General features: G+C 46.9%; 1 protein-coding gene across 1 annotated transcript in view; it reads right to left on the reverse strand.

Moving 5' to 3' along the window:
* Positions 1-27,406, reverse strand: part of WASHC4 (WASH complex subunit 4) — a 923,504-nt gene that overhangs the window by 249,927 nt on the left and 646,171 nt on the right. The window contains exon 28 of the mRNA XM_069228973.1: positions 25,953-26,039. Coding sequence (XP_069085074.1) covers positions 25,953-26,039 — 87 coding nt within the window. The remainder of the gene's footprint in view (positions 1-25,952; positions 26,040-27,406) is intronic.

A 27,406-nucleotide genomic window follows, 5' to 3' on the forward strand; every position in this document is an offset into this window, starting at 1 on the left:
GAAAGTAAGTGTTCAGTATTTGGGGGTGAATTTCCCATTCGTGGACTTGTTGGTGATCCCGAGAGAGATTGTCTGCTAGCTGGTTCTGGATCCCTGGAATAAATTGTGCTATTAGGCGAATGTGGTTGTGGATTGCCCAATGCCATATTTTTTGTGTTAGGAGACACAACTGTGTCGAGTGTGTCCCCCCGTTTGTTTAAATAATACATTGTTGTCATGTTGTCTGTTTTGACAAGAATGTATTTGTGGGTTATCATGGGTTGAAATGCTTTCAACGCTAGAAATACTGCTAACAGTTCTAAGTGATTTATGTGAAACTTCCTTTGATGTATGTCCCATTGTCCTTGGATGCTGTGTTGATTGAGGTGTGCTCCCCACCCTGTCATGGAAGCATCCGTTGTTATGACGTATTGTGGCACTGGGTCTTGGAAAGGCCGCCCTTTGTTTAAATTTGTACTGTTCCACCATAGAAGCGAGATGTATGTTTGGCGGTCTATCAACACCAGATCTAGAAGTTGACCCTGTGCCTGTGACCATTGTGATGCTAGGCATTGTTGTAAGGGCTGCATGTGCAATCTTGCGTTTGGGACAATGGCTATGCATGAAGACATCATGCCTAGGAGTTTTAATACCATTTTTGCTTGTATCTTGTGTGTTGGATACATGGCCTGTATCACCTTGTGAAATGTTTGAACCCTTTGTGGACTTGGAGTGGCTATCCCTTCTGTTGTGTTGATTGTCGCTCCTAAGTATTGCTGTGTTTGACACGGCAAAAGGTGTGACTTTGCATAGTTGATGGAGAAACCCAGCTTGTGAAGGGTCTGTATGACATACTTTGTGTGACGTGAACACTTTGTTAGCGTGTTGGTCTTGATTAACCAGTCGTCTAAGTAAGGGAACACGTGTATCTGCTGCCTTCTGATATGTGCAGCTACTACTGCCAAGCATTTTGTAAAGACTCTTGGCGCAGTTGTTATTTCGAATGGCAACACTTTGAATTGGTAATGTATTCCTTTGAATACGAACCTTAGGTATTTCCTGTGGGAAGGATGTATCGGTATGTGGAAATACGCATCCTCCAGATCTAGTGTTGTCATGTAGTCTTGTTGTATGAGTAGTGGGATTACGTCTTGTAATGTCACCATGTGAAAGTGGTCTGATTTGATGTAGGTATTTAGTGTTCTGAGATCTAGTATTGGTCTCACAGTTTTGTCCTTCTTTGGTATTAGAAAATACAGTGAGTAAACTCCTGTTCCTTTCTGGTGTTTTGGTACTAATTCTATTGCGTCCTTTTGTAGTAATGCTTGAACTTCTAGCCCTAGAAGATCTATATGTTGTTTTGACATATTGTGTGTTTTCGGTGGGACGTTTGGAGGGAATTTGAGAAATTCTATGCAATAACCATGCTGGATAATTGCCAGTACCCAAGTGTCTGTTGTTATCTCCTCCCAATGTTTGTAAAATTGGCTTAGTCTCCCCCCCACAGGTGTTATGTGTTGGGGATGTGTGACTTGGAAGTCACTGTTTGTTTTGAGGGGTTTTGGGGCTTTGGAACTTCCCTCTATTTTTTTGGAATTGTCCCCCTCTATATTGCCCCCGAAAACTTCCCCGCTGATATTGGCTTTGATAAGTGGGCCTTGCTTGTGAGGTTGTGGCCTCTGTAGGTTGACCTCGAAACCCTCCCCTAAATTGTGTTTTGCGAAATGTGCCTCTGCTTTGTGGGGAGTAGAGGGCGCCCATGGCTTTTGCGGTATCAGTATCTTTTTTGAGTTTTTCAATAGCAGTGTCGACTTCCGGCCCAAACAACTGCTGTTCATTAAAGGGCATATTCAGCACGGCTTGTTATATTTCCGGCTTGAATCCTGACGTACGCAACCATGCGTGTCTCCTTATCGTTATTGCAGTATTTACTGTCCTTGCAGCCGTATCTGCTGCGTCCATTGATGACCGTGTCTGATTATTGGAGATACTTTGTCCTTCTTCTACCACTTGTTGTGCCCTTTTCTGGAACTCTTTGGGTAAGTGTTCTATGAAATGCTGCATTTCGTCCCAATGAGCTCTATCGTATCTTGCCAAAAGTGCTTGTGAATTGGCAATACACCATTGGTTTGCTGCTTGTGCTGCAACTCTTTTACCCACAGCATCGAATTTGCGACTCTCCTTGTCTGGAGGTGGTGCATCTCCCGAGGTATGAGAGTTTGCTCTCTTGCGAGCTTCCCCAACAACCACAGAATCTGGTGTTAATTGCTGCTTAATATAAACAGGGTCTGTTGGTGGTGGCTTGTACTTCTTCTCCACCCTTGGAGTTATGGCTCTGCCTTTTACAGGATCCTGAAATATGTGTTTGGAATGTTTTAGCATTCCCGGGAGCATAGGTAAGCTTTGGTATTGGCTATGAGTGGAGGAGAGTGTATTAAACAAAAAGTCATCCTCAATCGGTTCTGAATGCAAGGTGACGTTATGAAACGCAGCTGCCCTTGAGACCACCTGCGTGTAGGATGTACTGTCTTCAGGTGGCGACGGCCTCGCAGGGTAACAGTCTGGGCTGTTATCTGATACAGGAGCATCATAAAGGTCCCATGCATCAGGATCATCTTGACTCATTGCAGTATGAGTCGGGGATTGTATCAGTGGTGGAGTGGCTACCGGTGATGTGTGCATTGATGGTGGTGGAGTTGTTTGTCTTGCCACCTTTGCCTGTGGCTGCTTGTCCTTTTCTTGAAAGGCAAGTCTTCTTTTCATCTTAATTGGGGGAAGAGTGCTTATCTTCCCTGTGTCTTTTTGAATGTGGAGCCTTCTTTGAGTGTAGTCTGGCTCAACAGATTCAAGTTCCTCTGAGAACTTATGTCCTTGCATCTGGGAGGACAATCCCTGTTCCTCTGTGTAGGAACCTGTTTTCGGTTCCGAGGCTGGATGTTTCGGGATCGAAATCTTTTCGATCGCCTTTTTGGGCTCCTAGGAAACCTTTATTTTCGGCGTCGTGGTGTCTCGGTGCTGAACCATTTCGGTGCCACTGTCTCGGTGCCGAATCTGCTCGGAGCCGCTGTCTCGGGCCAGAGATTGTTGTGTGGCGGTATCTCGACCGGAGTCGGATGACTTCGCCACATGCATGCCCTTTTTCGGTGCCGATGATCGGTCACCTATTTTTTGGGTTAAGCCATGGCCTGTTTGCGGTGGCGTCCCCTGGGCTTTCGTTGTCTTCTCGTGAGTTTTATGTTTCAACGTCTTACTCACGGTTTTCGGCGTTTCTTCGGGATCGAGCTCGTCCGAGTCCGATTCCTGGATGGAGAAGGTTTCTTCTTCCTCCTCGAAACGCCCTTGTCCTGTTGGCGCCGACGCCATCTGCAGTCTTCTCGCTTTTCGGTCTCTTAATGTCTTCCTCGCCCGAAACGCTCGACAGGCTTCACAGGTATCCTCCTTGTGCTCTGGAGACAGACACAAGTTACAGACCAGATGCTGATCTGTATATGGATACTTGTTATGACATTTTGGGCAGAAGCGGAATGGGGTCCGTTCCATCAGCCTTGAAGAGACACGTGGCCGGGCCGACCAGGCCCCGACGGGGGGGATCGAAAAAACCCCGAAGGGCCACCGGAGCTCTTCAAAAGTCGGTGTCGATCTGTTGTAACTAACCCGATACCGAACGCAAACAATACCGACAAATTTTCTGAGATTCTAACTAACTTTCCGACCCGAAACACGGAGCGAAAAGGAACACGTCCGAACCCAATGGCGGAAAAAAAACAATCTAAGATGGAGTCGACGCCCATGCGCAATGGAGCCGAAATGGGAGGAGTCCCTCGATCTCGTGACTCGAAAAGACTTCTTCGAAGAAAAACAACTTGTAACACTCCGGGCCCAACACCAGATGGCGGGATGTGCACAGCATGTGTATCTGCAGCTACACATGCCATCGAACATATATATATACACATACACACACACACACACACACACCATCTAGCCCTAGTTTTTTAAAGCATTTTTTGTTTTGCCAATAACTCCCTGGGGCATGTTTAATATTTAAGTTGAAGGAGGGCCACGCTGCACCCTCTTCCAGGCTGTTTTCAGCCCTGGATATTACCACCTCCCCAGAGCTGGCCCTATGGTAAAGAAAGGAGGGGGGGGCCATGCGTCCCCTCCCCTCCAGAAGCCATTAATGCCCCTAGGGGCCGTCACCCCCCCAGGGCCGGCTCCCTATGTCCAGAGGTTCCCAACCTCAGGACCTAGTAGTTTGCTCCCACTTGGTGGTAAACTGCTCCTGCGTGCTGAGAGCAGACTTTTCATCTGTTTTCCTGTCTGCTGTCAAGTGGTCAGGAAAACAGATGCATGCATGCACCTTTCACTACAGATATAAGGTTGGCCTTATATAACGGTCAATGCACTCTGATCCTGTAAGTCACCTCTAAGGTGGGCCCTTCAGCCTAAGGGCAGGGTGGATGGTTCTCACTGTGGGGCACCCCCTGCATGAGAAGAGGTGCCCCTACAAACCAACTTCATTTCATGGGCTTTTGTAAGTGTGGTGAAGCCATCTTAAGGTATGTAGTGGACACTGATCCACACAAGATGTCCAACTACAAAATGGCTTTACCAAACATAGGCATGTTGGTATCACACATACTGGAATCATGCAACTACACAGATTCCAGTGTTAGTTGCATGATACCAGGTACTTTGAGGGTTCCCTAGGGGATCTCCCATTGTCGCATAGGCTCTCATTATCCTAATGAGACTACTGGATTTTTGGGCGGCAAGATCGTTCACAGTGTGGGGGACTAAGTCTGACCCACGGTGAAGGACCCTTGTCACCCCAAATCCGGGTTACGCCCCGGCTAACTAGCAGTGCCTTATCTCTCCCGAAGGGAAGAGACAATTGGGCAGCCGAGCGCATGACATCTTATTACTTCCCAGGGAAGTCGTAGTCACTCAGGTCACAACGGGTGCTCTCATACACAGTACGGTCTCATATAAAAATGACAAAGGCAGTTTTAAGTTTTAAAGATTGGTTTAATAAAACAACTGCATTTTATATAGTAAGATGTGAGCTGCAATAACCAGAACGAAACAACACAGTAGGAATAAAATAGTAACGATGAGAGTGAAGCACAAGAATAAGGCTATCATAGTGCAACTTTATTAAGTTCTCTCCAAGTTATATTATGAGCACAGCATGGAAAGCTCTAAGCCTGCCTTTCAGGTTCCCCCGGGAGGACATCAACCCTCATACCTGAGCAAAGGCCTGTAAGCTGCATCAGCATCTGCAACGGGGCAGTCAGAATCTAGTTGTAGGTTCCTGGTCGGAATCTCCCTCGGGCCTGTACTAGGACTAGAAAGTGATTTTATAACTAACATGCAGATCTAATATAATGTCCCTACATAAGGATGTGTATCGGCTACAAACACCAAAGACTAAACTTCTACCACGTGTACCGGCAATGTACCGGCAATGTTCAGTCAAGGACTGAAGCCTTGACTGAAGCACAGGGTGAGAAAGAATGCAGTGTTGACGAACACAGTGCTGAACTAAGCTAAACAGTGTGATAGAAAGAATAAAACAAGACCGTAAAACTGGTTATTGTAAAATAACAGTGCAAGGCAAAATAAAACGTGTCTAAGGCAAAGTGCTCAGAGGCCTAATATGTTAACCTAACGTGCATAAAATTATACTAAAAATGGCTACACTACACCATATCTGCCAATACAGACTTGCAGGGTATGCATGTCAGCCCATGCTGCCGCTGACTCCAGACACTGTTCTACCCTCCTTCTGCTGAGCTTAACTCGGACAAGGGAAGGCAGAACAAAGGATTTCCAGTAAAAGAGAGGTGTGACTACCGCACCTTTAGAAATAGGTTTCATTGGGCTGGGGTGGGGGTGCCTCTGAGAACCACCACACTGTTTTGAAGGGCACATATGGTGCCCTGCTTGCATAAAGCAGTTTGCTCCAGTGGAGGAACTTCTGGATCCCTCTCTGTCGCAAAACCATGGAATGGACAGGAGAGTGACAACCCCTCTGTCCAGCTCATCCCCTAGGGAGGCGCACAGAGCTCTACCAGGTGGCCACTTGATTCTGCCATCTTATTAATAAAATGATTAGAGGCCCCTGGAAGCATCTGATTGGTTAGTCCAGCTGAGTGATGTCCCTGACCCCCCTCTGATAGGTGGCACCGTGCAGAAAGTGTCCAATCCCCTTCCTGGGATACTTAAGGGCTCCCCTGCGAGTGGGACCCTAGATTTGTCTGCAAGACTTCAGGAACCGTCTACAAGTCTCCTCTGCAAGACACTTCTGCAACCTGGACACCGGAACCACTGCTGTTCTTCGCTGGAACTAAGAGCAAGACTATAACCAGTAGGAGGGCTCCTACTGCAACTTTGTTTCCAAGTTCTGCAAGACTTCTGCAACACCCATGGCCGTGCACCCTCCAGAGTCACAGGGACTCTGGATGCACTTAGGGAAGCAAGAAGGAATTTCCCTTGTAGTGAAGGAGTCACTCCCGTGCATCTGCAGGCACCTCAGCGACGACAACAAGGCTCTACAATACAGGTGGTGGTTCCTTGGCTCTCCGGAGGTCTGATCTATCTTCCTTGCAACTGGGAGGTCTGTGGTCCCTCGCTGGAGCTGCTTGACCGGAAACCCCTGTGCAACACGTGTGTTTGTCGTTGCCAAGGCTGGTTGGCTCTCCAGTCCGGAGATTTCCTAGCTCCAAGAAGCCCCAGCCTCCAGCACTACACATCTCCAAGACTGACATCTTCTCTACAACTCCTGCAACGTGGGCATCCCTCTTTGCTGTGCTGCTGAGGCCTCGCTGTGACTCCCTGTGTTGGCTGCCAGAGGGGCTACCTGGGGGCTCCAACGATTCCTGCTTGCTGAGGTCTGTCCCTTACCTACCAACCAAGGTTGGGTCACCTGGAACTTGATGGTCCATGCCACTCCTGCAACACTCTGTGCAATGCTTTCCTGCATTTGTTGGTGATCCCGCTAACAACTGACCCGTCTGCAATGACTCCTGGGATCTTCCTGCATCGCCTGGACTCCACAGCTGCACTTCTTTCTCCACTGTCCAACAGGAAAGCATCTCCGAGAAGGGTGGGCATAGCCCTCTTGCACTGCATGGGCACCTCTGTGTGATCTGGACTCTGTCCTCTCTCTTCTTCAGGAATCCATGCCTGGGTTCTGCCGACCTGGCCCACTGGTCACAACAGCAGCTGGACAACTGAGGTCCCCACTCACTTCAACAGGAGGTTCCAACATACCTTCACCCCTATGAACCTAGGCTCCCTGGTGTAGGAACTCCACAGTTCTGGGTATAACTGAGTAGGGGCACTATCCAACCTCCCCTTTCCCAACTGGTCTCCTCGGGGTCCTCTGGGAAGGGTCCTAAAATGCGAAAACTGCGACTTCACCATGTTACACTATCGACACTGACCTGGGATTATAACTCTGCACACGGGCGACTGGGGAATTCTACCTACTTACCTTTGGGTTTTAGTACTGCCAAAGTCCTAAGGGTCTTTGGGTGGTAGAGCGGGTTGGGAGTTATTTCTGCATCACAATTTTTTAGTATATGGTTTGCCCCCCCCAAAGGGGCCAATATTATTTTATGCCTTTTATTACCTGTTGCTAAATATATTTTCATATGTTCATATCTCCGTTAGGAGATACACCAAAGTTAGTTCTAGAGTGTGTGTTACAATAAATGTAACATATTTTTCGAATACTGGTGTGGTTCTTTAGTGTGTACATCATTGACTGACCTGTGTGGTATTTGCAACCACTTTGCATCCTTCTGGATAAACCTCAGCTGCTCTAGAACCGCTACAATATCACTAAGTGTTGCCTGGACTCAGTACAGGGTGCCTCACTTATAGGTGTACACCATATACTGAGCCAGCCTCCTACAGCAGTAACACTCATTTCACAGAAATGTAACCACAACGGGAAGCACTTACCAATATAAACAAAGCAGGTGCCCTATTAGAAGCTCCACTTCCGTAAAGTACAAATCATCCTAACTTCTTGCTCTTGGCCAAGGAAAAGCAAGTGCGTTTTCTCTGCAATTCCACCTTATTGTTTTTTTTCTGAAAGCCCTAATGGAGGTGAATGCATTGTTGCTCTTTTGAATGAACAATATCTTCCGTAGTTACTGTGATGAGCAGGGTTTTCCTTGACATCTCATGTTGAAAAATAGCTTGTTGGTCTACCGTTTAACTATGAGTATGCAAATGCCAAAAAGACCTATAAGCCAGGGCCTGCAGCCAAAGGCCGTGCATGACGAGGGGTTAGATGCCTAAGGGGGCTGGCTGCAGGGCCGGGTCGCAGGCCAGGCCCTGCATCCAACCCCTGCCTCAGACAGCCAAAGGCTGTGTGTAGCGAATGTTGGATGCTTATGGGGGAGGGTATGACACAGGGCCTGGTCACAGGCCAATCCGCGCCGCCCTTTGATTAATGTAAGGTAATTTAATATTACTTAACTTTAAAAAAATCTTAGAATTTTTTTTAAAAAGCCAAAGGTTACAAGGGGAAATAGATTTAAATAAAAATGAGAAATTCACTGAAAAAACAAAGGTCAAAGGGACGTTATAGTTAAGTTCCGAATTTACACGCACAAAACCATAGAAACCATAGAAATTCAGCTGTTATAGTTATTATAACATCCCTGTAGCCTTTTGTATTTAAAAATCTATTTCCTAACTATAATGTCTCTGTACGCACACACATATACACTTTGGCCCGGTTTGACAACTCTTCACAAAACGTTCCAAAAAAAGGTTCATCCACCTCAGCTCCTTCCTGGGGAGTTTCAGGATGATTCATTATGCAGGAGCTGAGAAAATAGGCGGTCGCAAAATACAAAATTCCCAGGCTTTCTTTTAAGCTGAGCTACAGTAAAAACTGCGGAACTGACTTACACCAAATTTGACAGGAAGCTAGATATTGCTATGCAGATTGTGTTTTTGTGATTTGTTGTAAATCCATTCAATAGTTTTTGAAAAATTAAGGTTAAAAAATATTTGTATATCTGGACAGTTGGGTCTGCAAGACTCTTGAGAGATTCTCGTGGGAGCAGCAGTCTAAAAATAGAGCGTTCTAATTCTCCCAGGGAGCTTAATTTCCCTTGGGCCATCTCACTCCTACAGGAGTCAGACTCCTGCAAGAATGAGCACTCTGATTGGCTGCCAGAAACATCCCAAAAATGTTGCTGGCATCCATTACAGGACTCGGGTACTTGGTCCCTCGTCCTCAAACGTAGAAAAAAAAAAATGTGTTTAAGGGGGCAGGGTAGGGATACTGGGGCCAAAAACTTAAAATAGAAATCAGCAAAAAATGTTGCAATCCCACAAAATTCTCACAGGATCAGAAAAAACAAAAAAACAAAATGGCGGGCTGCATTCTATGCGCTGTTGGGGAGGCCACCCTCAGGACTGTATTCATAAAGGGGAGTCAGGCTCCTCATCATGAACCATTAATGACTTGGGAGACCACATCCCACGGGTCCAGTTCAGCAGCTGTGTCCCGGAAGCTCACCCTCAAACTTATCAGTTTCCCTATGTTTGCTCTCACTTGGCCGGAGCAGTTTTTGAATTTTCCACCAAGCGGGAGCAAACACCAAGTCTGCTCCCAGAGGGCAGGAGACTTGGTGCCAAAAATGCTTGAGTCCGCAGGGAGCAGCATTGGGGAGCTGCTCCCTGCAGGCGGGAGCAATGTTGGCTCCCACTGTATTCAGGGAGCTAGCTGGGGTCGCGGGGCCTAGGGATGCCCCTGCAGTTCACAAGAGTTTGGTGGGTGACCTGTTGCCCATGCACCTTTGAATGCAAGGGACTCAGGTGATGGGATCCCCAGTGCTGAAATCGGCCCAGGGAGGGGGGTCACGGGGCAGAGGGGCCAGACCACCCAAAGATGAGACACATGGCCTCATAACATTCTTTTAGTTGGGCAGGGCTTGTTCCGGAAAAATCGGTGAAGAGCGGAGTGGACCCAGGATCAGGTTCCCACTGACTCCTGTGGCCTTGAGAGACAGAGCTCTCTTGTCTTGTCTGATGACTGACGGACACAGTGAAGTTGAAGTGTGTTTGGACCTCTTCGACGTCTTGTGTTTGAGGGACTTAGCTGACTTCCTCTATGACTTACAATTGATGAATGTCTACCACGCATACGGGACCTCAAACTCCAAGCAACTGACCGACGTTGGGAACAGAGGAGCTTGAGGGGTCAGTTTGGCAGCACCTTAGGGTGCATGGTGCCATGTTGAGTGGACACATACACAAAATTAGTGTTTGTCACTGACATTTGCCTATGACGTGCCCCACATGGTTTGAAACCAGCTGGTTTCTTTGGTGACATCCTCACAGCAGGAGATGAAAATCTCAAAAAGATTTGTCAAAAAAGACCAGTCAAAAAAGGACTGATGGGTTGCTCAGACAGGATCAGCGCTACCTGGTGCGGAAAGGAAAGAACGGACATCAGCGTGCCGATGTGGCACTTATATAGGTACCGCGCACATCACTTTCGGCATTGATGTTTCCACTGATGCAGAGCTGAATGATGCCACCTACTGGGGCACAGGGGTATTGCTCGAAATTGAGTGTGACACCTGGGGATATTCTATGATAACGAATCTGTGGTGAGATGTCTATCAGATAGATGGTTATTGGGCAAGTAATGTTTTCAGTTCATAGCATGTGTGGCTGTAGATATAAACATTTTGCATGAACTATGAAGTAGTTTCTTCCCAAAGAGCTGGCTAGTGAGCAGATGTTCTTAATACAAACAAAAGCCTGCTGGACGCCTCTAACATTCACAAAGTAGTGTTTAGTACAAGCATGTGGTGTGAACGAAGTGGAAGCTTTTCAGATGTCCACTAAAGATATCTTTCCCCAGAAGACCATAATGGTTACATTCTTCCATGTGGAAAGAACTTTTGGGGCACAGGCAATGTGTGCTATCTTTGGCTTAGCAAGTTTGAATTCATTTGACAATCGACTTAGCAAAATCAGCTTTACTGATGGGATGTCCCCTGTGAGGATTACAAAAGGCTACTAACAGTTACTTTGATTTGCAGATGGACTTGGTTCTGTCAATGTAGTAGAGGAGAAGCATTTTAACATCTAATGAAGGGAGTGTCCTCTCTGATATAGCGTATGAGTGCAGGAAGATCAGCAGCTCAATAGTTTAGTTAACATGAAACATCGGTAGGAATTTAATGTTAGTTCTAACTCTTCCCTATCTTTATGGACCTAGATGAAGGGTCACTCTAAAGTCAATGTCTGTAGCTCACTCATATGTCACAGAGGTGATGGTCAGTAAAAAGGCCACTTTCCAAGACAAGAACTGTGTGTCACAGGAATGAAGTGGCTCAAAAGGTTGAACTGTGAGCCATGTGAAACCACATTTAGGTTCCACAGAGAGGGTAGAGGCTCTCTTGAGATACTCAATGAAGGCTTTAATAACGGATTTTAAAGAGGAGCAAATGCTCGATGTTTTCATGTATGCTGCAACTAGCTAAATGAACAAGAACTGACCTTCAGTAATGCGAGGTACTAGGTCAAATGCAGACTTTAGATCCACAAAAGCTACATATAGGCTTCCTTTACCAATGAGCACTGTTTTCCAGTATAAAAATAGGAACCTGAGGGCTTGGTCAGTGGTAGATATTTTTTTCCAGAAACCAGCTTGGAGGGGACTAATGATATCATGTTCAGTCATCCAGTCTTCGATCTTTACCAAGAGACAGTGGCAGAAAACTTTTTGCACACAATCGATTAGACTAATTGGTCTGTAGTTGCAGGGGAGTGATCTGGCACACTTTTTAAAGATTAGGACAAAAATAGCCCCTTTCCAGGACTCAGGGATAGGCGCCCCAGATGCCATTGCGTTCGCTAAGATGGTGAGGTATCTTGACCAGGTTCGAATGTCGGTTGAAAACAGGTCTGCTGGAACACCATCTGAGCCGGGGCCCTGCCACGTTTTATGGTGCCAAGGGAATATATTATGTCATTTTGAGAGAACAGCTGGGGCACTTCAGTGGTGGGTGCTAAAGTAATGTTTAGGCAGGGGTCCATGTGAACAGGAGTGGGGCTATCATGATCGTGGGAGTACAGCCCACTGAAATGGTCTACCCAGTCTTTTGGGGCGATGTTGGTTGTTATGTTCAATCCACTACTTTCTGGGCCTCGCGCTGCCAGGGACCAGAACAGCCTACAATTCCTCTCGCGCACAGCGTCGCTAAGTGCTGTCCACCACTTATCATCTTGGTCACGCTTTGCTTTACGTATGGCTAGCTTGTAGGACTTCCTAGCTAAGCGGATGGCGTTGGCATCCTTGGATTTAATAGCTTGGATTAAGTGCTTATTTGAGGACCTGCACATTTTATTGAAACAGCGGTTCCTACCTTTAGGTCTCTTGCCATCATGGGCTGTGGATACTGAGAAGTGGGCTGCAATATCCCTGAAGCATGAGGTGTGGGTTAAACTTATTTCCTCATTGGGGATTGCGGGACCCACCTCTAGGTCCATTAATGTAGTCTTTAGGGTGTTATTAGCTGCGTTAATGCGTGCGGGCCGAGCCGCAACCTTGTCCCACTTTAGGTGTCGTTTGTCGTTAACCAGACTAATGCCCTCTGGTGCTGCTACTGAGGAGTTAATCGTGGGCGAGTGGTTACCCAAAGCTAACGTATGCACAGAGAGAGGATTATGATCACTTTCAGTTCTCTCAATGATCATCATGTCGATGACTAGGGGCCATAATCCTATGTTGAATAGACAGTAGTCGATTCTGCTGGTGTGGTTGGTTTTGTTGAATGTGTTGAATGTGTGACGCCCTTTGGCGTCTGATTTGGTTCTGCCATTTAATGCCCTGAGCCCAAATTCCATGGTCAGTGATTTTACTTGGACAGCGGCCTGCATCCATCTCTTGATGGGTGGAATGGTCAGGGCGGGGATAGACCAAGCTCGATCCTCCTCGTCTGTGGACCAGAGATCATCCCAGTCTAGAGGTTTGAATGTGACATTAAGGTCACCTGCCACAATGGTTTTAGGATGGCGGGGACAGTTTTGCAAAAGGGCTGCCAGGACACAAAGAGTTTTGGAGACTTGGCCCACCCTGACCCCTCGAGTGTAGATATTGAAGATGTTCACAACTGTGTCAGGCCCGAATGATAGGCGAAGACCTAACAGGTCGGGGGAATCGGTGGGTAGCTGTGATATACGACAGTTAAGTGATGTTCTAATCAGGTGGCCAAGCCCCCAGAAGGCCTGCCCCTGGTGCTGGGCATGGCAGGGATATAGAAGTTTGAATAGCCTGTTCGAAAAAGTGGATCAATTGACCATGCCTCCTGAAGAAGGCATATGTTGTGTTCTTCGATAAAAGAGGTGAAGGATGGAAGAGGGAGAATAGATTTCAAACTTGCCACGTTCCATGAGACAAGTCGTACCCCAGTGAGTGGAGGAGCTATCCTGTCTAATGGCCTAGTATTTACATGATTGGCTGCCAGGGTATGGTTTGGCAGGTAAGGTTGAGTGGGAGGAGGTGGATCAATGCCATTGTTGGTCAATGAGACCTGGGGTAAGTGGCGATGTTTCTCTGGTAGAGCTGACCTGGCCCTGGTGAGGGAAGTGCTTGCATGCTTAGCTATCGGTTCTTGATTTGGTGGACAATATTCCTGCAAGGTGAGAGATGCAATTATGTAATGTTTGCACAGTAAGCCGTCAGAGGTCTGGGGGAATATGTCATGAGGGGGAAAGTAAGTACTTGCACTGACAGTGTTAGGGATTGCAGTTGACCCAGAGGCGATTGATATATGTTGGTTGCATGGTTTTTCAGCATAGATTTCAGATGAAGCTTTAAGTCAATCGTTCTCACTGAGGGTAGATAAATCGTTTGCTAGGCAGTGGCTCGGGCAAACCCCGTAGTACGCGGGTGGCCTAGGGTATCTGAACTGGATGCACAAGTGTGCTGGTGGGCTTCTTCTTGCATCTAGGGCCACCAAATTGTCCACCATGGTCCCGTCCTTGAGTGTTAGTTTTAAGATGTCAAAATGTGTCCCCGGGTCGGGCCATCTTGCTACATTAATTATATCCTCACGTATTACAGAGCGACAGCCTCTTACGTGGCGGAGCCAGTGAATTGCCTTGTTTCTGATAGAGTCTGCCCCTTCCCTTTGTGTTGGTGAGTTTAACTTGGGAACGTTGACCATTAGAACTATGTTTCCTGATAGAGACCGATCAATGTTAGCCTGTACAGAGTATTTTGGGGCAGCGTTGCTCATGAGTTTGGGGATTTTGTGATGGTCATCTAGTGCATTTCCTGTGCCTAAGCTGTTGTGCAAAGGAGGCTGGTGGAAGTTCTTGGTCTTAACACCGGCTGAGAGGAGGCCATCGCAACTGGGTGCTGATAAATTGGGCAGATTTGTTGCAATGTCTGTTAGGGTTGTAATTGCGCTTTGGGTATAGTTCATGGTGGCCGTGGCATCTGGAAGAGTTAACTGTTTTACTATTGCAATTAAGGAGTTAACCATATGTTTAAGTTCTAATACTTCCCTTTTTAGTTCTTGTATGCATTGAATGTGCTGTGGGTTTATGTGAGTTGAGTGTGTGTTTGCGGCTACTAGCCCATCCACCCTGATACTTGAGTTGAGGTCATCATGTGAGTCTGGGGCATTAATTAACGGGCTAAAGTGGTTGCTGCACTGGATGGAGTTGTTAGAGCCCAGTGGTGGCTCATTCACTGGAGATGGAGCAGCGTGGGTGGAAACATTCCTGCCCTCTAGTGGCTGTGTCCTGTTGTCCATGTTTTACAAAATCTCAGCAATTTTCTTTGGGCCAGCCCTCCTTTTGGTTTGGGAGCACTCCCCCCCCAGTACAGTTAAAGTCATTTCCCTGAGAAGTAGTTAAAATTCCCTCGCATTCACCAAGAAGAGTGTCAATTCTGTCCATAACGCCTTTTCCACTTAGTTTTTAGCACTGCCCCTGCCTCTATTGCTTTCCTTTTACCCATCTGGGACTGTGATTGGTGATAAAATATTCTATAAAGTATTAATATAACAATGCAACCTACAGGGTGGCACAGTATTAGCAATAATGCATAAAGCTAGGGCCAATGATGCCTACTTGAATGGTCAATGTTAGGGGGGTGGTCCAGCCCAGCCTCTTCCGGGCAGCAAAGTGCCCCCACGCGCTTTATAGCACTCGTTGATGTCAAATGGCTGCCTCCTGGGGCCTCAAAGCAGCTTGGGATATGTCGTCCCTCTCAAGTCTTTAGCGCGTCCCGCGCAGCGAAGTGCCCCCACGCGCTTTATAGCACTCGTTGGTGTCAAGTGGGTGCAGGTGCAGGTGAAAATGGCCGCCTCCTGGGGCCTCAAAGCAGCTTGGGATATGTAGTCCCTCTCAAGTCTAATGCTCTTTCTGGTGGATACTCTATCTAAAACACGCAAAAGGTGATGGAAGGAATGCTTGTAATTGATCTAACCACTCTTTCACGTATGCTGCAACGGCAGGTAAATCAACCAGAACTAACCTTTAGTAATGCTCTTTCTGGTGGATATTCTATCTAAAACACATAAAAGGTGATGGGGGAATGCTTACAATTGGTCTAGCCATTGAAAATCGCTCGGGTAGCATCCCAACCCATTTTTATTCTGCTCACCATGCCACCTCAGTTTGGATTCAGTCATATGCAAATCAGTCTTAACCCTGCTTCTCATGAGAACAGTCCAGTCTGAACTACTAGGCCAGGTCCTCCCTGAAGTGGATGACAAGCAACCCAGAACTGGTTTCACCCAGCCCGGAGCTGACTTATACAATGACCTGAAGTTATCATGACAAGACAGTTTTTAGGGTCAGAAGATACAACAAAGCAGCTGTGTATCAGCTCGAAAGGAGAACACATGAGCAATGTAAGGATCAAAGTAAGGCCCAACTGTGGCAGCACAAACAGTTTGGGAGGAAACGTGTTAAACCTTTAAGAAAATGCATCACAACAAGTGATAAAAACAATGATGGTTGGTCTGAAAGGGCCTGTAACTAACCTTTAATATAACCCACTGTAAGGCCTTGCTGGGCAAAAGACAAAACACTTAACAAAACATCCAAAAGCTTGGTTTGCAAAGAATCTGCCCTGTCGACTCCACACCAGACCAAACATTTGTCTCAGTGTCCAGAATAAATAGACTTCTTGAGAGGGCACCCGACAGCGAGGATGAAGTCCACAATTTCCATTTGCAACTGAAACACTGTCAACTGCCACTGCTCAATATCCATGCATGAAAGTGTAGACTGCACAGGTTAGGGTGGAGAACCCTGCCCTGCTGCTGAAACAGAAGATTCTCCGGAGGTGCTAACCTTATCTGACAGCAGACACACATGCTCAGATGTTTCAGGTACCACACTCTCTAGGAAAAATCCCAGGCAACTACGATGACTTCAGAACTGTTGTTCCTTGCTTTCTTCCAAACTCTGGGCAAGAAAGGAAGGAAGGCGTAAAAGGAGGCCTGTGTAACACTCCAGCTAAAATACATCTTCTAGGGAGTGGCTTCTAAGGACCTCCAATGTGCAGGTGGTGAAAAGATCTAGCTAGTGTTCCTCCCCATTGTTGGAAGATGGCCTTTGCCTCAGGGTACAGCCACCATTTGTAATCAGCCAGATACCACCAGCTCGGTTCGTCATGCCCTGACATTTCAACAACCGTTAAAGGTGCAACACCGCTTGCTCAAGACCCAGGACCCAACATCACCCGGTTTGATGGAATACCATATGGCAGCAGTGTTGCGCACAGGAATCTCTAAACAGCCTCACCTTGATGGAAAATAGGAAGGCCTACAACACCAGATGAATGGTCTGCAACTCCACAGAGTCCTCTGATCTCCACCTTTCTCAGATAACCTCCTTAACCCAGCAGGAACGCATCCATCACCACTGTTAACTCTGGGTAAGGAAGGGAAAAGGGTCTGTGCTGGTCAGGTTGCGGTTGAGCAGCCACCACTGCAGGTCTTAAGCTGTGTCCTCTGAAACCTGGATGGCTTCCAACAGGTTTCATTGGTGCTGGGCTCACTAAGACTTCAGATCCAACTGCAAAGCCCACATATACCACCTGCTGATGTGGACAAGCAGGTTGCATGAGACTAACAGTGTAAAAAGCCTCAGAACTACTCTCAGCAAGATCCAGGTCCGAGGCTGAAACATCTGGATCACAGTGCAAATGTCCTGGACTCGTTGCAATGAAGAAAAGGCCCTGAAATGCAAGGTGTCCAAGACAGCTACCATAAAGGAAATCCCTGTGAATAGTCCTATGTAACATCGGCTCATTGATTGAGAGTGATATCATAAGCTTTGCCATCGACTGGAGGTGGACGATGAATGACTAGTGAGCTTGCCTTCATCAGCCTGTTGTTGTAGAGGAATGCCCAACCTACGAAGACGGGTGAGCAACCATTATCATCAGTTTTGTGAACAGTCAAGGGGGTCAAAGGGAGGCATGGCAAATTAAAAAAAACTCTTGGCCAACCTTAAATAATGGGTAACATCTTGAGACTGCAGAATGGGCACATGAAATTACATGTCCTGCAGGTCCAAGGCCCATATCCAGGGCAGGTAGAACCTGGGCTAGTGTGAGATTTTGAAAGACAGAATTCAGAGTGTCTAAAATAGGACAACAGTCTCCAACCTTTTCTGGCAAAAAATGCCCTAATGATCCTTCCCTATTTCAGAGTCCGGAATCCTTTCAATAGCCCCTCTGGGCAGTAGAGCTCGCACCTCTTGCAGCAAGAAGGAAAAGTGCTCTATTGAGAACCACTGATGAGGACGGAAGCTGTGTAATGTTGGAAAGGAACAGAAGAGCATAGCCCTGCCAAACAATATGGAAGACCATCTGTCAGATGTGATGCATTGCCATTCCAGGACATCTCACAGGATGGATTTGAGAAGCTAAAAGTGAATTAAGGTGGCTTAAATGCTGATGCCGTACGAGAGGGAGACTGGGATGATGGACGTCTCCTGTGACTTTCTCTTTGTCCACCTGATCCCCTGGCACAAAAGGACTGGGGTGACTGCAGTAGGGGGCGAGGGCCCTGGCACTGCTTGTATGCCAACCCTCTGGAGCAGGCTTGAAAGGTCTGAAACTGATGGGGAAACAGTCTGGCAGGAGTCAAGAGGCACAAAGAAGGTTCTGTGCCCAACTATCCTTAAAGTGTTTGTAGAAAGGCTCTCTATATGGTGTACTAAAAAGAAGTACACCATGCATACAGTCCAGTGGATCCCCAATTGGTTTACAATGGCAAAAGTAGATAGGACTAATGCTCTATTTTGTGGTAGTGTGAATGAGCAGCTCGGCTTATCACAGGGTAGTACTAAGCATTTGTTGTACTCACAGAGGCAAGAACACTCAAAGAATAAATCTGAGAACAATTTAGAAAAATAACACTTCTTTTGTATATACTTTAAGCCCAAAAACTTTGTTGAAAGGTAAATACATTTTTAAGCATAAATACTTTTCACTTGCAAAAAAATCGACAGTGCAATTTCATAGTTCTTCAATGTTAGCCTATGGAAAAAAAAACATTCAGCAAACAAGCACTTTATGATGACTCCTGGGACCAATCTTATAAGACTTAAGGTGAGCACTGGGCAAGGGTCACTCTGGTCAGCATGGATTTAGGCTGCAGGCTCTGTCTGAGGGCAACCAACAGGTAAGCTGCAAGGTGGGGTGCTCGGGGACAAATGTGCACCTTTAAAGTCCGCTTCACCAGGGCCCAGAGGCAAAAGATGCAGGGGTGTCCTTAGGTTTCCTTGTCCAGGAGCACTTGCGGTTTAGGGGTCCTGTGATCTGAGGCTGTAAGCATCGTTGTGGAGACCAGGAGGGGTGAAACCACAGTGGACTCAAACTCAGGAGAGCTGGGACACGTCATTGACATGAGGAGTCCACTTCAACCCGGTCCAGCGGCAAGAGGAGCAGTGGTTTCTTTAGGTGTCAGGTTTCTCTCACTTCAAATGCTGAGGAACAGGGGGCTGCATGCAGAGGCTGCAGGTGACTTCAGGGAGTCCAGGAGGGGTGAAACCACGATGGACTCAGACTTTGGACAGCTGGGAGAGCTTGCTGGCACCGGAGGTCCACTTCCGCTCGGGTGGGTGACAGAAGGTGCAGTGGTGACTTAAGGAGTCAGGACTTCGCAGTTCTAGAGGCTACAGGCTTCTTTCCTTAGAGATGGTTGGAGAGCAGGTCCGTTGCTCATGGGAGACTTTTTCGAAGGCAGGCAGTCCTCCCAGGTTTCTGGAGGTTCATCTGCAGGACGAGACGTCTTTTGGAGCAGAGTCCGTTGAGGAGTGCAGACAGGACGGTGGGGTTGGTACCAGGTCAGCTGCTTCTTCTTCTCCTCTTCTGCGGGTGTAACTCTTCTTTGTCCTTGGTCTTCTTAGGTCCTCAGTGTAGGAAGTTGGCACTGTATATACTATCTCAGAGTAAGAGATAGTGTGCACAGAGTCCAAGGGTTCCCCTTAGAGGTAAGATAGTGGCAAAATTAGATAATTCTAATGCTCTATTTTGTGGTAGTGTGGTCGAGCAGTAGGCTTATCAGAGGGTAGTGTTAAGCATTTGTTGTACACACACAGGCAATAAATGAGGAACACACACTCAAAGACTTAACTCCAGGCCAATAGTTTTTATATAGTAAAATATCTTTTATTAATTTATTTTAAAACCACAAGATTCAAGATTTGAAGTAAATATATAAAATGCAAGGTACTCCACACAGGTAAGTAAGGAATTTTGAATTAGAGCAGTAACATACACAGTTTTAGTTAAAATGGCAATACGCTATTTTAAAAGTGGACACAGTGCAAAAATCAACAGTTCCTGGGGGAGGTAAGTATTGGTTAGTTTTTTACCTAAGTAAGACACTTACAAGTTCAAGTTCCTGGGCATAGGCAGCCCACCGTTGGGGGTTCAAGGCAACCCCAAAGTCACCACACCAGCAACACAGGGCCGGTCAGGTGCAGAGGTGAAAGGATGGCCCAAAACACATAGGCACCTATGAAGAACAGGGGTGCTCCGGTTCCAGTCTGCCAACAGGTAACTACCTGCGTCTTCGGAGGGCAGACCAAGGGGGTTTTGTAGAGCACTGGGAGGAGGGGGGGGGGTGAGGGCGGGAGACACAATTAGGCACACAAAACACACCCTCAGCGGCACAGGGGCAGCTGGGTGCAGTGTGCTTAGCAGGCTTTCGCGGTCAGGGGGGTCCTTGGGATTCCCTCTGCAGGCATCATCGTGGAGGGGTGGAGAGGTCAACCTAGGGTGGGCACTTATTAAGAATCGTCTGGGGATCCTCTCTAGCTGGTTGGGACACCTGGACACGGGTCGTGGGCGTCGGGTGCAGAGTGGTTAGGACTCACGCATCCGGAGTGAGGTGGGAGTCCTTAGTTGTTGGTTTCTTCTTGGACAGGGCGTTCTTGGTTCTTTCAGGTGCAGGGCAGTCCTCTGGAGCTTGTCAGAGGTTGCTGGTCCCGCTGGATGCATCGCTGTTCTTTTGCAGGTTCTTTGAAGAAGGAGGCAGGCTGGTAGTGCTGGGGTCTAAGCAGTTGTCCTCTTCCTTCTTCTCTGCTAGTGGTTTCAGCTAAGCAGTCCTCCTTCTTGTCAGGTCACCAGGAATCTGGTAAGCTGGGTTCAGGGAGACCCTTAAATCCTAGTTTTAGGGGTCAGAGGGCAGTAGCCAATGGCTACTGTCCCTGAGGTTGGCTACACCCTACTTGTGCCCACTCCCTTTAGGGAGAGGAGCACAAACCTAATCCTATTGGTCCCTGTCCTCCAAACCAAGATGGAGGATTCTGCAGGGAGGGGGTCACCTCAGCTCTGGACACCTTAGGGGTGGGCCTGGTTGGGGTGGTCACTCCTCCCTGTTTTCCTTAATTTTCCCACTGGACTTGTTGCCAAAAGTGGGGCTTTGTCCAGGGGGGGCGGGTAGCTCCACTAGCTTGAGTACCCTGGGGCACTGTAATCCAAGGTATGAGCCTTTGAGGCTCACCACCAGGTATTACAGTTCCTGCAGGAGGGAGGTGTGAAGCACCTCCACACAGGACAGGCTTTGTTTCTGACTACAGAGTGCACAAAGGCACTCACCCCATGTGGTCAGAAACTTGTCTGAAAGTGGCAGGCTAGCACAGACCGGTCAGTCCTACACTAGCAGTTTGGCTAACATACAAGGGTCATCTCTAAGATGTCCTCTGTGTGCATTTTTCAATGAATCCCACACTGACATCAGTGTGGGTTTATTGTGCTGAGCAATTTGTTACAAAACTTCTGAGTATTCAGTGACGCCATTATGGAACTGTGGCTTTTGTATCGACAAACTCCCATTCCATATATTCAATAAGGCTACACTGCACTTACATTGTCTGAGAATGGACTTAGACACTATAGGGGCATATTGCTCATGCAGCTATGCCCTCACCTGTGGTATAGTGTACCCTGCTTTAGGAATGTAAGGCCTGCTAGAGGGGTGACTTACCCATGCCACAGGCAGTGGTTTGTGGGAATGGCACATTGAGTGGGGAGCCAATGTCGACTTTGTCTTTTTCTCCCCACTGGCACACACAGGTTGCAAGACAGTGTAGATGTGCTAGGAGAGTGGCCCCCTGGGGTGGCATAATACATGCTGCAGCCCTCAGAGACCTTCCCTGGCCACAGGGTCCTTTCTACCATGGTTAACTTTTACAAGGGACTTAACTGTGTTCCAGGGTTGTGCCAATTATGGGAACAAGGGTACAGTTTTTGGGAAAGAACATCAGAGTCACCGCTGGCAAAAGTACTTTTAAAGGACTTTTGAGTTCAACTCCCTTTTGTGCACTTGTTCATGCATCCTGCTCAACCAGTCCCCAAAATTGTTATCCACCCTCTGCAAATGCTCCGCTAAAAGCTGAGTATTGTTGCTGATAGCCCACTTCCATACTTCCTGGGTGAGTATAGCCCACTTAGAAGGGGTCTTGCCCTGCTGTTGTGTTGCCCGTCTTTAGTAGGACTGTTTTACGTGCAATGAGTTTAAAAAAAAACCTCTGAGGGCTAGATGGACAGCAAAGGGCTCCAAGCAGTTAATATGGCATGTCCCTTATGTTATGGAGGCAAGGAATTCTTGAACATTCATGGGGTGGAGATGAGCTCCCCACCCCATGAGTGGGGTGTCCGTGGTAATGGTCACCTGTGGACGTGGGATGAGAAAAAAAAACTTACGAGCAGCAAGTTGGTGCTGGTCCTCCAGAGGAAACTGCAGTGAGTTCTGGGCTTTACCAACACTAGGTCCTCCAGTGACCCTCTGCTTGTGTGTGACTACTGCCTCACAAAGCAATCTCGCAGTGGGAACATCTGCAGTGTGGCATTATTGCGAGATATAAAGCCATAATCCCCAACAACTTCATTACCATTCCTACCTAAGAGGACATCTCGTCTGAAGAGAGGCGGGATCACCTTCTCGGTTTGAGTACGCCTTCCCTCTGCAGCATTTAAGATCGACCCTAAGAATGATTAAAAATGCTGGTGTTGAAAGTGGCAATTTTTGTGGCTCTGATGGTGAATCCTAGGAGGTGGAGCAAGGACACTTTTGTCTGAGTGTGGGCTAAACAGTTCTCTCTGCTGTATTCCTTGATCAGCCAGACGCCTAGTTATGTAAAGACATGAATTACGTTTCCTCACAGATGCACCACCACTAACGCCAAAGAATATGGGAACACCGTTGGTGCCATAGCAACTACAAGGGCAGAACTTTGAACTGGGAGTGCTATCCAAAGGTCGAGAAAAGGCCTGTGAGCTACAAGTTGTTGTTGTTCCACAATGAGAGAATAAACAGAGTTCTGGGTTGTACTAACACTAGGCCTATAAGAGAGCTGGCTCTTACCGCAGAAATCTGTACAAGGTGGCTGTACTAGTTTAGATCCGTCAGTTAACACACTAGCAGTCGGGTAGCTTTCCAGGGGGCACCTCAGAGGTGCCTTCTGAGTGCATGTATTAATAAATACATCACTACATTCAGTGAGGGTTTATTAATACAAGAAATTTGATACCAAACATCCCTAGTTTTAGTGAAACCATCATGTAGTGGGGACTGGCCAGACCGCTGAATCCCTGATCCACAACGTTGGTGGATCCCATGTCTCCGACCACAAAGAGGCTGGGCAGCATTCATGGCACGGTGACTGGAGAGGAACGGACGTGGGGGGGGGGTTGCCTCTTTCGTAGCCAAGAAAGGGGCGAAAAGTAGACTGAGGGGGGCAAGGGGCCTCTGCCAGACCCAAGGACCTGGCCATAGCATAGAATCCTTGAAGTGCTCTGGCGTAGAGTCTGCTTTTTTTCCAAAGAGACGAGTGCCATAAAAAGGCATGTCAACAAGATTGGCTTGGGCAACCCCCGAAAAGCCAGCCATCCTCAACCATGTTTGGCGCCTCAGGGCCACTGTAGATGCAACCGCTCTGCCCATTGAGTCGGTCACGTCCAGTTCACATCTGATCGTGAACTTTGCTGCGTCTCTGCCATCAGCAACTGCTTGGGAAAGTACAGCCTGGGTCGCCTCCGGGGCAGTGGCAGCAATTGTGCAACCGTATCCCACAATGTATGGCAATAACATCCCAAAAGGCATGCCCTTTTCACAGACCACAATGTCAAGCTGGTGGAATAAAACATCTTCTTCCATAGTGTATCTAGCCTCATGGATTCCCTATTAAGAGGTGAGGAAGGGAACGTGCAATAGGAGGTGGAAGCATGGATTAGAAAGGTCTCAGGGATGGGTGTTGCGTTAGAAAACATGGGTCACCCGGTGCAGAGCAATGGAAGTGGGTAATAGTCTTATTCACAGGAGCCCCTGTGCCAGGTTGAAACAGGTACCCAGTAGAACATCTATAAGTGCTTCATTGAACTGGAGCAGAGGTTTGGAGGATGAAGCTCCAGGTAGAAGCACCTCTGTAAGAGGGTTAGTCCTGACTGCCACTGAAGGCAACTCAAAGTCTAAGACCTCAGCTGCTCCTCACACCACCCATGAAAATAAAAATCCCTCCTCCATAGCCATGGTAGGGAAAGAAAGCAGGCCAGCTTCTGGAGAGGTATCTAGTCTGCTGTCTTCACCCTAGTCTGAACACCCATCCATATATTCTTGAGGATACTGGTATTCTAAAAGGTCCATTGACCCCTCCCATTTATCCCCAAAGCTAAGGCCATAACCAAAAGGCTCAGGTTTTGACCTATGTACAGCCCCTGCTGGCATCGAAATCGGCATCATATGACGCCCATCTGGACCCGAGTCAGAGTCAGGAATTACAATAGGGTCAGCTCTGCCCGGGGAAACCCGATCCTGGGGTTCCCCTAGGCATCGGAGCAATAGCTGCCGGCGCAGAACCTGAGGTGGCCCCTTCCAACCCCACAGGGCCTGAAGGCTTTTGAGCAGGGCCATGCTGCCCAAAAATTAGGTGCATGGCCTCATACAATTCATGAATTTAGGCAGGGGTCGCTTCGGTTCCCGGAAACTCAGGGAGGCACTGAGTCGGCCCAGGCCTAGGAATGAGGCCTGGAGCACAGATGCTCCCTCATCTCGTGGGCCGACAGACGAGGAAAACGCGAAACTCGCTTCAACTTCTTTTTCTTGCGCTTACTTGAACGCCCTGAGGACTTAGAGCGGAACGAAGATGACTTTGGGCTCCGAGACAGATCTTGGGGCATTCCATGCGAATGAGATCTCGACCTGCATAGAGCCGACCGTCAGGCCGCCATTAGCTTACGAACTTGTCCCTCAAAGACTTTGGATTCATGGCCCGACACTCAGAGCACGACTTCGGGTTGTGGCTGCGCTCCAAACACCAAAGGCACACGAGGTGCGGGTCCGTCACTGATATCGCCTGATGACAGGAATTGCAGGACTTGAACCCTGTCTTCCTAGAGGACATCATCGACACACCATAGAAACTCAAAAAAAGTCTAGACTAAAAGTCAAAAAAGCCAGTCAAACATTTACTGAGGGGTAGCTCGCTTCGGATCAGTGCTTACTAGCATGGAAAGACCAGAACTAAAGTCAGCGTGCAGGGGTGGCGCCTATATAGGACCCGTGACATCATATCTGGCACAGGAGCCGCCGATGACAGATGTGGAGCCGAACAACGCAACTTAATGGCACGCATGGGTACAGATCATGAAAATATTCTGGATCCAGTCTGACACCTGGGGAGAATTCAAAGTTAAGGAATCTGCAACTAGAAGTCTCTATCAGGAATAGTTGTAAGTCCTCATGACCTAGGGCGGAACTGCATGACACCACCTGGCAGCACTGGAGAGCTATTGCTGTGGACCGTTCTGAAGCTCTGAAGAAAAATTCATAAGGATCAGTAATCTATAAGAAGGTGTATCCATGAGAAATATTTGTGGCAACACACTACTGCCATCCTGGAGATCAATCAGTCCTGAAGTTTCAATGATCTGTACCATGTTCAATCTTCTGGAGGAACTTGCTAAGGTATCTCATTTGCAAGACTGAGTAAAGTAGAGGCCATGGCACTGCTTGCTGTGCTCCATCTTTGGCACAGACCCTAAGGCAACACTGAAAAATGTTGAAATGGTGTGGATGGCCGGGTGCCACCTTCCTGATGATTACGAGGAAGCCCTAATATAGCATTATTTTTAAGACCTATGTATTTAGGAAGGACGTCACTCTACTCCCTCACAGGCGATTCAAGATCCAATTAATCAACTGTATTAAAGCAGGTTTGGTGCAATAGGTGCAGCGGAAATTGACATGGCCATTTATATGTCAAATTCAAAATACAGCAATTTTCTTTTCTGAGACCAGTTTTGGGTCTTCACACAAACATAGCTGCAGGCCTGACAATCAAAATCTAATTCCCTATTTGTATCTATTACCTTCCAACAAATGCCAATACATTAGAATTTCAGGAACAGCATTACATTGTTTTATAAATAAATACAAATAAACAGGCTATACCTTGCTGCATTCAAGGTTTCTTCTGAAAGTCCATCTTCTTTCACCAGCTCTTCAAAATTGACAATATCTTCAAGGTCAGGAACAAATCTGAGCAATGTTAAACATATGTGTTTCTTTTAGATCACTGTGTTACAACAATTGTTAAAAGTGGTACTATGGGCCTAATCAATTTATGAAGTTGTGTTTAAAAAGGAAGCTAACAACCAGTCTTATAGCAGAATATCACCCACCACCAATAATAAAACTTATCGAATCAGAAAGATTTTTTTTTTAAACCAGCAACTGCAAACCAACATATGATGGAGGGGGTGGTGTTTGGTGGGTGGGGGATCAAACTCCCTAATGTTTTTGAAAATATTTCCTGAGATTAGACACCATTTGTGTTTTTACTGCTTATGTAATTAATTCATTATTAAATGATGGTGCATCAAACAACCTTACAAACAAAGGTAGCATTAATATCAGCAGCAATGCTTGCTTTGGGGTAGCCAGCTCCAATTGGCCTAAAAGAACACACTACTTATGTTCAGTAACTCTTTTAGAAACTCTTTTCTGGGGGATACTCTTAACTAACTGAATATCTTTCATCATTAGAACAGCCTAGACGGCAGACTTGATCTGGAGAATTCTCCCAGAAATTACTCCTGCACATCGCTAGGTGGCGTCCTGCGGGAAATGTGGCGACATCACACTTCCCAGGAATGTGACAAACTGAAGCCAAATATTGTCACCAACCCTTTCCACTGTTAGTTGTCTTCATTTACTTCTCTACCATACTCTCGGACAAGGATCAATATAAACAAATTTTGACTGGGACCTTTTTAGGTCTGGCCTACAGACAGCTTTTGCTTTGATGTCAGCACACACCTAAAAATAGTTCCCCAAAAACTGACATTGTTAGACACTACGTCCCAATGACTGAAAGCCTCTATATAAAGTAGGGTTCCATCACTATTTTCAGAACTCTCAGGAAACCTACTATAAATTACAATATTCATTTCTTACTATAAACCAGCTTCGGTATATTTATATGTCCTACTAAAAACAAGCACACATCATTAGAGTAGATAGAGTGTATATGCCTATTTCTTAGGTTGAAGCTACACCACCATAAGCTTGTGACTGACATTTCAACCACCGGAGAGAGCCCTCTAGTAAGCTAGCACCCACTGAAATATAAATAGTCAAAATAACCTATCTAAATGTACTTTTACTTACCAGTATATAAAAGTTCCCATAAATAGTAGAATGTGATCACAAACTTTAGAAAAAAAACCCAAGAAATGCAATGTAATCTGTATTTTGATTCACTATTATGAACCAGCTTTGGCAAATAAATAATCCTATGGGAAACAAGCACAAATGATTTAAATAGCAAGTGTGTTTGCAAATTTATGTACGAAAGCCACACCACCTCCCTGTGCATGGCGCAGGTCATTTGAAGCAGTTGCTTA

The sequence above is a fragment of the Pleurodeles waltl genome, chromosome 4_1, assembly GCF_031143425.1.
Source record: "Pleurodeles waltl isolate 20211129_DDA chromosome 4_1, aPleWal1.hap1.20221129, whole genome shotgun sequence".
In the NCBI taxonomy this organism is placed as follows: Eukaryota; Metazoa; Chordata; class Amphibia; order Caudata; family Salamandridae; genus Pleurodeles; species Pleurodeles waltl.